At 41.0% G+C, this 13,261-nt stretch overlaps 1 protein-coding gene across 3 annotated transcripts in view; it reads left to right on the top strand.

Moving 5' to 3' along the window:
- EPB41L4A (erythrocyte membrane protein band 4.1 like 4A) overlaps nt 1–13,261 on the top strand; it is a 135,165-nt gene that overhangs the window by 78,570 nt on the left and 43,334 nt on the right. For all 3 annotated transcript variants that reach the window (XM_080371233.1, XM_080371232.1, XM_080371231.1), the window contains exons 10-11: nt 7,998–8,089; nt 10,840–10,917. In XM_080371233.1, the coding sequence (XP_080227359.1) occupies nt 7,998–8,089; nt 10,840–10,917 (170 nt within the window). The remainder of the gene's footprint in view (nt 1–7,997; nt 8,090–10,839; nt 10,918–13,261) is intronic.

Here is a 13,261-nt window from a genome sequence, read left to right as displayed (position 1 = left end):
TGTGTTTCCACACCTTTATTCACACTGATGGGTACCTTTCATGGGTACCACTGCTCATCAAGAGGAAGCTGTTGGCACTTCTAGTATTGATGAAGTGTTGCTCTTCTCCTGCACAGGGTTATTTGTGGTAACTTCTTTGTTCTTTCTTTAAATGAATTTGTCTTGAGATTTTTTCAAACTTACCAAAGAATTTGAATGTGTACTTCCCACTAAAAAAAGGGTGGAAGTGGACATTGTGATCTCCTTGACAGATGGTAGGCATGGCAGCCTAAATGTATAGGTCCATGTCCTTAAGCTACCCCATACATTATGGGATGCCTGTGTCAGCCATACTTATGGCTGCTGAGTTTGCTGTTCACACAGTTTCACTTGTCATAAACTCGACGATTTAAAGAACAGAAGATATTTATGCTTATTGTCTTGTAATAAAGTAAGGTGCTTCACCTATCCTGTTTTGTGGTGTAATCTCCTGTACTTCTTTCATATCTCTTACATGAGAACATTTCCTGTATATTTAACTTCTTTATACTTTTCCTGCATACATGTTGCTACTGCATGCAAGCATGAGCATCGGTATTTTAGTTTTATCTTTCACTGCTTTTTGGTACTATGTGTTTTCTCCCTAAGGCTGTTGCTATTGCCGCTTCATAAACAAAATACTGTCCTTAATATCTGGCCGTCAATGACTTATAACTGACATGTGAGACTAGGGACCTGGACCAGTTTACAGAAACTCTTTTTCAGTGGTGTTAATTATTGAATCAGTATTTCATTGTCCCCAGAGTGGAGCCATTCTGTGAATTCTGAGCTAGAAGCATGTCAGGCTTTCTGTGAAACCTCTTAAATATTGGCATGAAATTAGGAACCCTTCCCTTGCAAGGACTGCACGGGAGGATTCCCTGAACATGACAATCACAAAGAATTTCTGAAGATGAGAAAAGTGTATTTGCATGCAGTTTCCTTTAAGAAAACCAAGAGATCCATCTGATGCCCATGCACAATTCCTGGTAGCATAGATGTGTGTTGAGCAACCTTGCTGGAAGTGATCCAGCAGTACAGGTGGCTGCCAAAGCCCTCCCACCCCCCATACCCAGATGCGAAAAAGCAGAGCCTCGTCACAATGGATGCACTATGTGGACGTGGGTAATTGCAGCGGTGCACAGCACGCTCTTCTGCTTTCCCTGTGTGAGGAACATGGCCTGCTTCCTAGATTTCTTTCTCAACTAAGGACATAAAACAAAATAGGGAAAAACAGGCTTTGATAGATTGTAGGCTGGGAATGCAAATGTAGTAGTATGCCGGAGTGAGAGATGTGGCGCTTTTTTGCCTGTAGGTACCAGGTACTACTTCTGTGCTGTTCCCTGCAACCCCACACTGTTTTGTGTAACAGCGCTTTTTACTTGGGTTGCACTGTGTCTGAACATGCAAGTGAGTGATTTCACTCCTTTGCAGAGGTTATGCAAAGCTTCTGTACTTGTTACTTTTCGTGTTTCTTTCACCCCACCAGGAAGTGTTGAATGTGCAACAGACTTGCGTTCTTTATTTTTTGTTGTAAGAAAAGGGTCTTCTGAAAGTCTGAAATTTTTGTTTTGAGAGATTTTGCAATTTGGGTTCTTTCAAGTCAGAACAAAGCCCCCAGACTGTGCAGTAAAAAATTACACACTTTCAAGACATGCCCTCCTCTGCAGCCTTGCTTAGTCAGATGAGGAGGCCCAGCTCAGCTGAATTCGTAAGGTGAAGTTGGTAAAGATGGTTTTCAGGAGCAATACCAACCACAGAGGCATGCTAGAGGAACGTTGGGGCAATTCCAAAGCACATAATGCCCCCCATTTTGGTGGCTGAATGTTGCCTAAATACAAGAGGTTTGTGTTCTTTTAAGTAGTCTCAGAAAACCCTGGAAATATATTTTAATTTTTGAACCTGCTTTTTATACGAATCAAAAGTCTGAAAAGTGATTACATTTATAAGGTGGTTCAGCTGTACCCCTTCTTGCTCTGTCACATGCTATATTCCACCCTGAAATGCGAGTTCTAGGCAGGAACTTTTAAGTTGATTTATTTCTTCTGCAGCTTCTTGGGAAGACTGAACAATTTGAAGAGATGTTCCTCCCATTATGAAGTCAAATTTAGCTTAGATTTCAATTCCAGACAAAAGTAACATTTTGATCTTTATTATGGTTTAAGAATTACAAATTACTTTTGTATCATTTTCATTTGCACCTACTTAAGCTAGAGTGGTAATGGAGGCTGAAGGTGAGCAAGCACAATGGTGTTAATACATCACATAGAATGGCTTTGGCTTGTTTTTTTTTGGTTGGGGTGTTTCTTGGCTTTTCTTAACCACTTTCTGAGATATTAGAAAGATTGTGAGGTTGGTTCAAGGCTTGATAGTAAAATCTTCAGTAATGGACATTTTTGAAGGAGGACTAGGATTAAAATTCCTGCATAAATTTACATTCATTGTCACTAAGGTGTTAGGGTAGCCTTTTCTTTTTGGTAAGTTCTTGTGTCTTTTTTTAGTTGGTATAATACGCTGAGATACGTTTGTTTCAATCTTGGCATGCTTTATGCAAAGTGGCATAGCATTATTAATTTGAATTTCTGACTTGTGTAATGTTCTTAAAAGATTGACCTTGTGTAACTAATAATCATACATTGTTACATAAGCTGTAATCGGTATGCATACATCTATGTAAATGTATTAAGACAGAATATTTCCTATTGGAGTTAACAATTGATAGTTTCCAGGGATGTGCCTAACCTGGCAAAGAATAATGTTGGGAAGCAGTGGCTTCAGGGCTAGTGTTAATATTTCTATTACATGTAGATGCATGAGTGTTACGTGTTCATGCTCTGTAACAGTGTGCTCTGTAACGGGGCACGATCCCTCCTTACGCTGTATTAATGTTCAGTGCAACCAGGAAGGGTGCTGTGTGTGCTGACAGGGTTCCTACTGTAGCTTTGGGTTTGTTTTTTTCTTACTGAGCCTGCCTTGGTGGCAACCAATATATGCCTTGTCATAAATTATAGCAGCTAAAGCCTGCTCTGAATCACAGATCTTCAAAACATTTTTGATCTGTGGATGGGTGCAGTGCTTCATGGAATGAGTACAAGTCTACTGACAGTGGCCCCTCTTAGCTTTGGATTAATCCAGTAACTTCACAAAGAAGGGATCTTCTGGCTTCCAGAGAGAAGAACTGTTGTTTTAAGTGTGTATCTTCTTTTCCAAGCAGACTGGAGCTTGCCCTGCCTGGTCACTGAGCTAGCTGGGTGCAAACATCTCTGAGCTTGAAGGCCATGTAATCAAGGTTGGCATGGCAGAGCAAGCTGGGAGCTCTTTGCAAAGGGCAGTGTGGGCACTCCTGAGCTAGTATAGCAGTTCCAGAGGCATTTTGTGGTTAGGTGGAGCAATGACCCCTCTGACTTGCCTCCTTTGAAGGCATTAGTAACATGCTTGCAGTCTTTCAGTGAAGTGAGGGGGTGTTATGATGCAGTGCTGTACCAATTACCAGCTGTTTCATGCAGATCTCAAAGGCCCTGCCAGGTCATTCTTCTGACTGACTTGAGAGGCAGCATCAAACAGAGAAGGGCTGTGGCTATATGTTTGAATGCCCATCTGTTTATAAGCTCACAGTATAGTCAAGTGATCTGCATCCCCTGTGCCGATCTATCTCTCCCTCCCATGGGTGCAAATGGTGGGGTGAGGCTATGGCAGTATGAGCCTTAGCGTGCTCTGGAGACTGCAGGACAAGCTTTTAAAGCAGGGGTCCTCAAACTAGGGCCCACGGGCCAGATACGGCCCCCCAGGGTCCTCAATCCAGCCCCTGGTATTTACAGAACCCCCCCACCCCGCCCCCCCACCAGGGGCTGGGGGGGAAACCAAGCAGCCGCAGATGGCTGCCTGCCACTGCATCCACGCTGGCCCCCTGGTTAAACAGTGTGAGGACCCCTGGTTTAAAGCATTTAAAAGGAGAGGAATGTTTATGTTTGTCCTCATATTTTTTTAGCGTCTTGCCTTTTTCAGGATTAGGAGAAGGCAGTCAAACAACTCAACGACTGGATACTGCTGCAAGGGTTATGCCCATCCTTTTGCAGCCTCTGGACATCTCTTGCCCCCTCCCTTATGGTGCTGCAAGTCACAGATGTGATGAAAAGTCACTGGACAGAACAAGGGGGGTTGTGCTTGTTTGGTGAGCAGAACTGGCCTCCTGAAATGAGAGACTAACACCGAAGTGGATTCAAAGGAGAGGAGAGGTGCATTCAGAGTGTGCAGATGACCAGCCCAGCTGTGGAAGCAGTGAGCCCTCGTGGATTACGATGCCTTTCCTTTAGTACACTGGGCACTCTGAAAGCAACAGGATGAGTAGCAGGGAGTAGCTTGTGAGGCAGCAAACACTGAGTGGGTTTGCAATTGCCATTTCCTATAAATCATTAGTAAAAGTACAATAGGTCTTTGTTTCTTTTGGTTCAAATATGTTAGAATTATAAGGAAAAAACCCCTGCTAAGTCTTATGACCTGTAAGAAATTACAAATGTTCAAGGTGGTAAAAATGTTGCCTTTTATTGAAAAAAAAAGTTTATGATGTTAAAACGTAAGGTCATCCTTGCTTTACCTGTACAAATCAATTTATTCCGTTAGGGGATAAAGATTAAACTTGGAAGATACCACTGCCTTCAGTACTGCTTAATTTTTATGTATGCATTTATAAATTGTGAGGGTAATCGTACTACTCTTGCAAGCCTTAAATAGTCTTAAAAAGTAAATGGAGGAAGTCCTAAACCTAGATGTGCTGTATGCAGTGTCATATTGGACTTAGTTGCAGCAAGTTACTGAATCCTTCACAGAAAATGTGAAAAATGTGTAAGAATTATGAGTTGTCTCATCTGTGTTGGTGAAAGACCTTGGAGATTAATGTTTTAGTCTTTCTTTCTCTCTCTTCAGTAACATTTAACTGTGTTATTTGACTTATTGCACGCATCCATTCCAGGGCAAAATTTTTAAGACTTGTGCTTTTCCTTCAAATTGAGATAAGTAAACCTCAGTGTCTTATCAGAGAACTTATTGGTCTATCTCCTGATTTTTAAGTGTTGTTTTATTTTCCAGGTCTGAATTCCATAACTTGTTGGTAAATTGGGTCTATGGGTCTATGCTGGTTTTTCCTGGGTGCCTTTGATTGCTGCATACTAAGTATAGATATTTCAGCATGTAGTTAATAATCAAAATTTTTTTCTTACTGGCTCAGATAGCTTTCTTCCACCTTAGAAAATAAATGCCTTCAAGTGATGGAATCAGTAATGTTTGCTGGTCAGATCTTTCAGTCCTATGACAATGCAGCTATACTGTCCCTTTTTTAGCCATTTGCTGATAGTTATGTGTTACGTGCCATTTATATGGGAAAATTCTAAGTTTTAACTTGAAAAAGAATTAAAAATTAACTAGAAGAAGCTTTTCTTTGTTGGGAATCTTTCCCTGAATTCCACTGGCATTTGAACCGAGCTAATAAGATATGGCAAAGATAACTTATTTTAAAAAGTCTCTTTAAAAAAAACACAACAAACACCCCAGCTGCTGTCTGTCCGTCCTTTCTCCCATCCCACAAACTCTCTCCTCTGAGATTATGTAATTAAATGAATCTAAGTGCAGCAGAGGGTTCTTTGCCTAAAAGTAAAATTTAGAAGTGGACAAAGAAGGAGCAAGATCCTGCATATTAAAAATGAGTCACTGAGTTCTTTCCTAACAGAAGCTGACTCACCATATAACATAAAGGTTGCAATACCAAAACCTGATAATATTCTTTAAAAGTGCACTGGTGACTATGTTGTGTGGGTTTATATGAAATCACATCAGATGATAGTCTGATCTAGAAATTGTAATGTGACTTCAATAATGAAACCTGAAGCTACATTTCTGTTAAGTGTAAAGTAAGCAAACGACAAGTACCCCTTGACATATCTTCTTTAAAACTTTAAAACTGCAAAAATGCAGTATGATCTTTCAGTGGGTAACCTCTTTGTTTCTGGTTGCCAGGCAACCAAGAGCAATATGGTTACTCTTGAAAAGTCTATTATAAATATAATTTTTTCCTTAACAATCTTCAGGATTTTCCAGGCAGCTTTTTTTTTACTTTTTTTCCCCAGTTACTTAGATTTCCGTTCTATTTTGGAAGAGCTTCAGTTTTTAAGTTTCTGGTTTTACTTTTTATAAATTAAACTTACTGTTGCTCCAAGTTAACCCCCTTGTGAATCCTGCAGAGAGATGAATATCTCTGTCAAGTCTGAAATTGCATTTTAAGGAACTGTATGAATATATTTACAGCACTAATCTACTACATAATCATTTTATGCTATGCATAGCAATTTCAGATAAATCCTACTTTTCAGCATTCTCAGTGGCCGTATGTCTACTCCCGTTTCTTGCTGTGATGTCCTAGGGAGGAAAATGTGCTTTTGAGAGAAGTCTAGAGGATGATTTTTCTTTCCTCAGATATTCCATGGGACTGTTCCAGCCAACCATTAAGCTAACTAAAAAAAAATCCATGGTCATACGTATGTCTCCAATTTTGTTTTTTTAAAATTTATTTTAATTTGTGTCAGGGATTGGAAACTCAATTATTCTAACCATAGGTGCAAAGTTCTGTCATTTTTACTGTTATTTGTTTCAAGGTGGAGGAGAGGCTGCTTGAGCAGGCAATGTTTGATTTGGTGAGGCTGCCTGACAGCCATTAATGGAAGTATAATTGCTTCTTGCTAGAGATGACATTTTGAATTCTAGAGAACATACTGAATTAGTATGTGCTTTGCAAGGTGCTTGGAGGTCACCGCACCTCATCAAGTGAAGAGTGGAAGAAACTTGCCAGAACTCTTTACCTGTGTAGGCACGGCACTGCAAAAGTATGACTAACGCAAGGGCATCCATTTCCTAAAACCAGCTGCTGAAAGTGGAATGAATCATACTCCCTTTGTAATTCACGTATCAGGAAAATGGTTTTTGGACTCAGTTTTCTTACAGCCAGTATTGTACTGCGCTGTGGATTCACACTGACGTCAGTGGAACTGCTCATTCTTTGTGCAAATCACAGACACAAAACTGAGCACTTGAGTTTACTGAGTGACAGATCAATTCAAGTGTATTTTATGTGAACATAGTTGAATGTTTAGCTTGTTGGAAGCAAGCAGTGTGCTGTGTCTGTTGCTTCTACTTGTCTATTGGAAGTATTTCATAGTCTGTATCTGTCTGACTTCTCTTTCATCTCTCCCTGCCTTTCTCTCATGTCTCCCGTACTGATAGCCAATTTCCAGTGTGAGGTTTTAAGCTTTGAATATTCTTTTTTGTTGTCTTCCTTAAGACACTTTAAGGTAGATTTTAGGGCTTTTACCTTTGAGCTTTTTCCTATTATTTTGAATTCTTCTGAAGTTAGCTAATTACTATTTTTTTTGCCTTTCCTTCCTCCCATCTTTTTTTATTTCCAGTTTTACCTTGCTTCTTCTCTACATGTATGTTTTGTGCATTTTCTCTCTGTGTTGTTGCTTCATAGTAGTTTATCACAAATCTTGAGTTTCTTTCTCTTTTTCTTGCCTTTTTGTATACTGTTAAACAGAACATTGGGAATATTTTTGCTTGACATCTGAGGTACAGTTTAAGAAAACATCAGAAACACAATATTTGAAAAAAACCCTTGTGTTTTTTAATTAGGAAGAAACCTGATACTTACAAACAAGAATGAAGGAACAGGTGTGTTTCAATAATCTGCTTTCTCTTCTGTTTTTCTGTATCCGAGGAGTTGATTCTTTAAATAATTATTTTCAGGCAATGAGAAACCAAATTGAAAACCTCTTTTAAATGAAAAATTCTCTAGAATTATAAAAATTGCTTTTCTTCATATTGATATCTTCTTTTACATGCATTGATATGAGACGGTTGGGTTTTGTGTTCCGTAGATGAATATTCATTTCACTAGCAGAATCCCTCATAATGATAATGATGTGTTTTGTTTTCAGTGCAATGAAACTTCCTTCTTTTTTGAAGCACGTAACAAGATCACATGCAAACATCTCTGGAAATGCTGCGTAGAACATCATACATTTTTCAGGTGAGTGGTGCAGAAGTTGTGGTTTCATTACCAAAATGAGGGCTGCTATACAGGGTAAGAACCTTTGTCCTGATTTTGGCTGGGACAGTTAATTTTCTTCTCAGTCACTGGTACAATGCTGTGTTTTGGATTTAGTATGAGAATAACGTTGATAACACACTGATGTGTTAGTTGTTGCTAAATAATGTTATACTCAGTCAGGGGCTTTTCAGTGTCTCAGGCCCGGCCAGCGAGAGGGCTGGGGGGGCACGGGGAGCTGGGAGGGGACACAACCGGGACAGCTGGCCCGGGCTGCCTAAAGGGATATTCCACACCATGGGGTGTCATGCCCAGTATGTAACTGGGGTGAGTTGGCCGGGAGGGGCCAATCGCTGCTTGGGGCCTGGCTGGGTGTTGGTCAGCAGGTGGTGAGCAATCGTATTGTGCATCACTTGGGGTTTTTTTTGCTTTTGGATTTTACTATTCTCTCCCTTGCTTCCCTTTTCATTACAATTGTTGTATTTTATTTTATTTTGTTTTGTTTTGTTACTAAATTGCTCTTATCTCAACCCATGAGTTTTACCTTTTTCTCGATTTTCCTCCCCATCCCACTGGGGGGGGAGGGGAACGAGCAAGCTGCTTCATGGTACTTAGTTACCAGCTGGCGTTAAACCACGACAACCTTGTTATGCCTACAGAGTGCTGTAACACAGGCTTGCTGCCTGGAAACATATTTTTGCTCTTTGTTGTAGAATGCTTTTAAAAGCTGATGCCTTCCCTTTTCTTACAATGATGTGAAACAATAATTTTTAAATTGGGTTGTTCCATGGTTTATTTTGTCTTAGGATTCTTTTCAAAACAGTATCTCAGGTTGCGTAAAGTAGGCTTTAACAGAGGTATCCACAAATGTATATGGCAGGATTTAAGCTGCCGTATACATTTTTACATATGTAACCATCAAATTTTCTGTATCAGCATTGACTTGAGTAAGGTGTTTGGATTTTGTACATTATTGTTTCCTACAACGCACAGAAATTTTGGGTTTTGATAGAAAGACTCATTGAATTTCCATAGTATTTTAATGTTTTGCATATTTCTTGATGTGTATAAAATATTTCAAATATACATATCTCAAAACACTTCCTTCTACTGTTGCAAAAACACTAACAGAAATGTGCAAGGGTGTCTAGCTAGGCACTGGTCGATAGAATGCTTAGAGCTAGCTTCAGCAGTGCTGTAAATGAGTAAGCTCAGAATCCCTCCTGCCACCCTCATTACTGTGGCATGATGTTTTTGCCTGCTTGTCATGGTTTAACTTCAGCCAGCAGCTAAGTACTAGCTAGTATGATCCCACAGTGTGCCCAGGGGGCCCAGGCGGCCAGCAGCACCCTGGCCTGTGTCCCCAGCAGTGTGGCCAGCAGGACCAGGGCAGTGACCGTCCCCCTGCACTGGGCACTGCTGAGGCCGCCCCTCGAACCCTGTGTTCAGGTCTGGGCCCCTCTCTGCAAGGGGGACATTGAGGGGCTGCAGCGTGTCCAGAGACGGGCAGCGGGGCTGGGGAAGGGGCTGGGGCACAGGTCTGATGAGGAGCGGCTGAGGGGACTGGGGGTGTTTAGTGTGGAGGAGACTCAGGGGGGACCTTATTGCTCTCTGCAGCTCCCTGACAGGAGGCTGTAGGCAGGTGGGGGTCAGTCTCTTCTCCCAGATAACTAGAGACAGGACAAGAGGAAACAGCCTCAAGTTGCAGGGGAAGTTTAGATTGGACAGTAGGAAAAATTTCTTCACTGAAAGGGTGCTCAGGCATTGGAACAGGCTGCCCAGGGAGGTGGTGGAATCACCACCTCTGGAGGTACTGAAAAGATGTGTAAATGCAGTGCTTAGGGACATGATTTAGTGTGGACTTAGCAATCCTGGGTTAACAGTTGAACTTGATGATCTCAAAGGTCTTTTCCAACCTAAGTGATTCTATGATTCTAAGTACCACGCAGCCTCTCACTCCCACTCTCCGCCCCCACTGGGTTGAGATAAGAACAGTTTAATAATTTAAATAAAGTAAAATGTAATAGTAATAATAATAGTAGTAGTAATAGTAGCAATGGAAAGGAAAAAGAGGAATAAACCCCAAGAAGTCCAAGTGATGCACAAAGCAATTGCTCAGCACCCACTGACCGATGCCCAGCCAGGCCCCAAGCAGTGATCAGCCCCTCCCAGCCAACTCCCTGCAGTTTATAAACCGAGCATGGCATTCCATGGTACGGAATATCGCTTTGGCTAGTTCAGGCAGCTGTCCTGGCTCTGCTCCCTCCGGGCTTCTTGTGCACCTGCTCACTGGCAGAGCACGGGAAACTGCAAAGTCCTTGAGTTAGAGTAGGCACTACTCAGCAACATCTAAAACATCAGTGAGTTACTAACATTATTCCTATACGAAATCCAAACCGTAGCATTGTACCAGCTACTACAAAGAAAATTAACTCTGTCCCAGCCAAAACCAGGACAGTGCTTCTGTGAAATATTAAGCCAAAGGCTACTGTTGCCAGCAGTTTACAGTAGACACTAAAATGAAGAGGTGTGTAATCAAAAGGGAAGGGCATAAACGTGGCTTTGTGGAGCTCTCAACCCCATAAGAGTCTGCCTGGAGGTAGGGATGAAGAGGGACTAGCAGAAAATTCTGGGTTTGGAACCTAAGGTTTGTATTTCTCTTTTCTTTTCTTGGGAAGGGGACTGTAATTGAAAACTATGTAACTTACTCTGTTTTATTTTTCAAACTACAGAGTGCCAGAGAATGAATCAAACTCTCTGTCAAGAAAATTCAGCAAGTTTGGATCCACAGGTTATAAACATCGGTACAGGTGAATTTATTTCATTGTTTAAACTTCAGTTAATTCCATCTTTTCTCCTCTTTTCTTCCAATGAAAGAAAAAACCCCACCCAGACTATGACTCAGAGCAGTTCTGCTGACAATGCATGCATCAGGGCCATTTTAACAGACTCCTCATGGGAGTCTGACAGTTTTGGGGCAATGTGAGTTACTTCTCATTTTCCAGATCCCTGGAGCTGGCTAGGGTCTGCTGTAGCTGTAGTGAAAGTGAGAGTAGCCTTGGCAATGCTTGAAGTCAAAATCTCCTTGTAAGTCCTAAAATTATGTTCATGTCCTAAAGGGTTTTTCCTGACAGCTGGGGAATGAGGAGGCATGTTAGCTGCCGACTTTCTTCTGGGCATTAGCAAAGTGTTGCTGCAAAGGAATGTATAAAGTCTGCAACTGCAATGCCCTTCTTTACAGCTGCAGCTGAGCTATGGCAAAGGCTCTCAAGCCAAATGGTTATGTGTAACCCTGTAGCAGTACTGCAGTGCGGTTGATTTAACAACAAAAATGAGAGCAAATCTGAAGGGAGACGGGACTATCTTTTCTAACTGGAATAGCTGGCAAAATTGGATAAACATTCAAAGCTGCAAGCCTTGGAAGATGCAGTAAACTTCAGACTAAGGGAGTATAGGGAGCACTCAGTCTCAGTTTTAGCCTGAGTTAACCAAGCAGATAGTGTGACATAAAGGGCAGTTAATACTGTGATACAGAGAAAGATACAGCAGGGAGAGTAGGTTTAAGATCCTCTAGCTGCTTTGTCACAAAGGACTAGCAGAATGTAGGATGTAGTTAAAATCATAAGATTTCAGAAACCCAATAGTTTTTACTGAGTTTCTTTGAGACTTTGTATTTTTCAGCCTGTTGAAATGACAGCTCTTTGTCTAGTAAGGCACTTGATTGGCAGCTGGCAACCACTTTTAAATCCAGTTCTGTCACACTGGCTGAGCAATTTTGAGCCAAGTAATTTATGGTCTGATTTTTAGAATTGCTTTAGAGTTGCATATTCATTGAACCTGGAAAGGAGAGTGAAAGCAGCAAATCAAAACCACATCTGAAAGCCAGGCCCCTTTCTTTTTCCAGTTTGATTTTCTCAGTTGGTCAAGTGGGGATAAAAATAGTTTTTCATCTTTTGTAGTTATTTTGAAGCTGCTGGGTGAAAAGTTACTGTTTACCATAAATGGCAAATTCTAGATATTCTTTGCCATGGCCTGCAAATATACCAGGTTTGTTCAGGTTTATTTTTGGCTTGTCTGTTTGTCTCTCCTTCCTATCTGTATTTCCACCATCACTCAAGAAATAAATACATGGATCGTAATAACTAAGGCTGACAGTCGTTAGTCGCCTCTTAGGAAGACTTTTCTAAAAACAAGAAAACCATAACCCCCAACTTCTTCAGCAGCTCCTGGATTGGAGCTAGTGTATGTGGTAGGTACTAATAGCAGTGTGTAATAGTAGCTCTATTACACTTGTCCTCAGTCGATCAGAATTCATAGTCAACAATCTGTTACCCTTGGATGTAAGATCTTGCTTGTGAGGAAGTGTTTCTGATGGAGAGATGACTATGCCACTTCTGAGCCTGAGCTCATGTGACAGTCTGGACTGTCTGCAGCCAGGATCACTGGTGTATTTCTGTTCCATTTTCTCCAACATATTTCATAATAATCCACATTATTTGGGTTATCACATTATCTGGCATGATACAGCTTCTCTTTACTGTAGATAATAAGGGAGTGATTGTGCTGCCTTTTGGGTTTCTAGTTGGATCCTCAACCACATTACACCATCTGTGAAAATGGATAGTTCAGTGGGTTTCTGCGAGAGCTATGGATGAACGTTTCCTCTGTTGGACCATGTCAGCAGATTGGAGCAGGGGGCACTGGTACTAGGGAGGGGAAAGCTTTGCACTTACCAGAACCTTCCAATCAATTTTAAAAACATAACATGAAGCAGTTAACTACATTTGAGTTATTCCTGCTGGTGGTGCATTCAAGTTCATCTTCCCTTTTGAGTGAGTTTCAAGGGTGATCTGTGATATGGATTGCCATGTTGGGTGGTGGTCATTACTGACAGCTATGTTCATAATGTTAGTTTTGTCTAGAAGGCATTGAAAAATATATATTCCTTCTAGTACAAAGTGTTTCCTGTTTTGCTGCAGTGATTCTTGAGGACTCCCCCTGACCTGAGTAGATGTTCCAGTAAATGTGGGTTGTGACATCTGGTTGCACTATATTGATTATACAGTGTGAATGATAAATAGGCATAATTAATTGGTTATTGACATATTAACTCTTTTCTTGGAATTCAGCACAGCAGAAACAGCATTTTCATGT

The sequence above is a fragment of the Falco punctatus genome, assembly GCF_963210335.1.
Source record: "Falco punctatus genome assembly, chromosome: Z".
NCBI lineage: Eukaryota > Metazoa > Chordata > Aves > Falconiformes > Falconidae > Falco > Falco punctatus.
The sequence above is the reverse complement of the archived record's forward strand: the minus strand, read 5'-3'. Positions and strand labels throughout refer to the sequence as shown.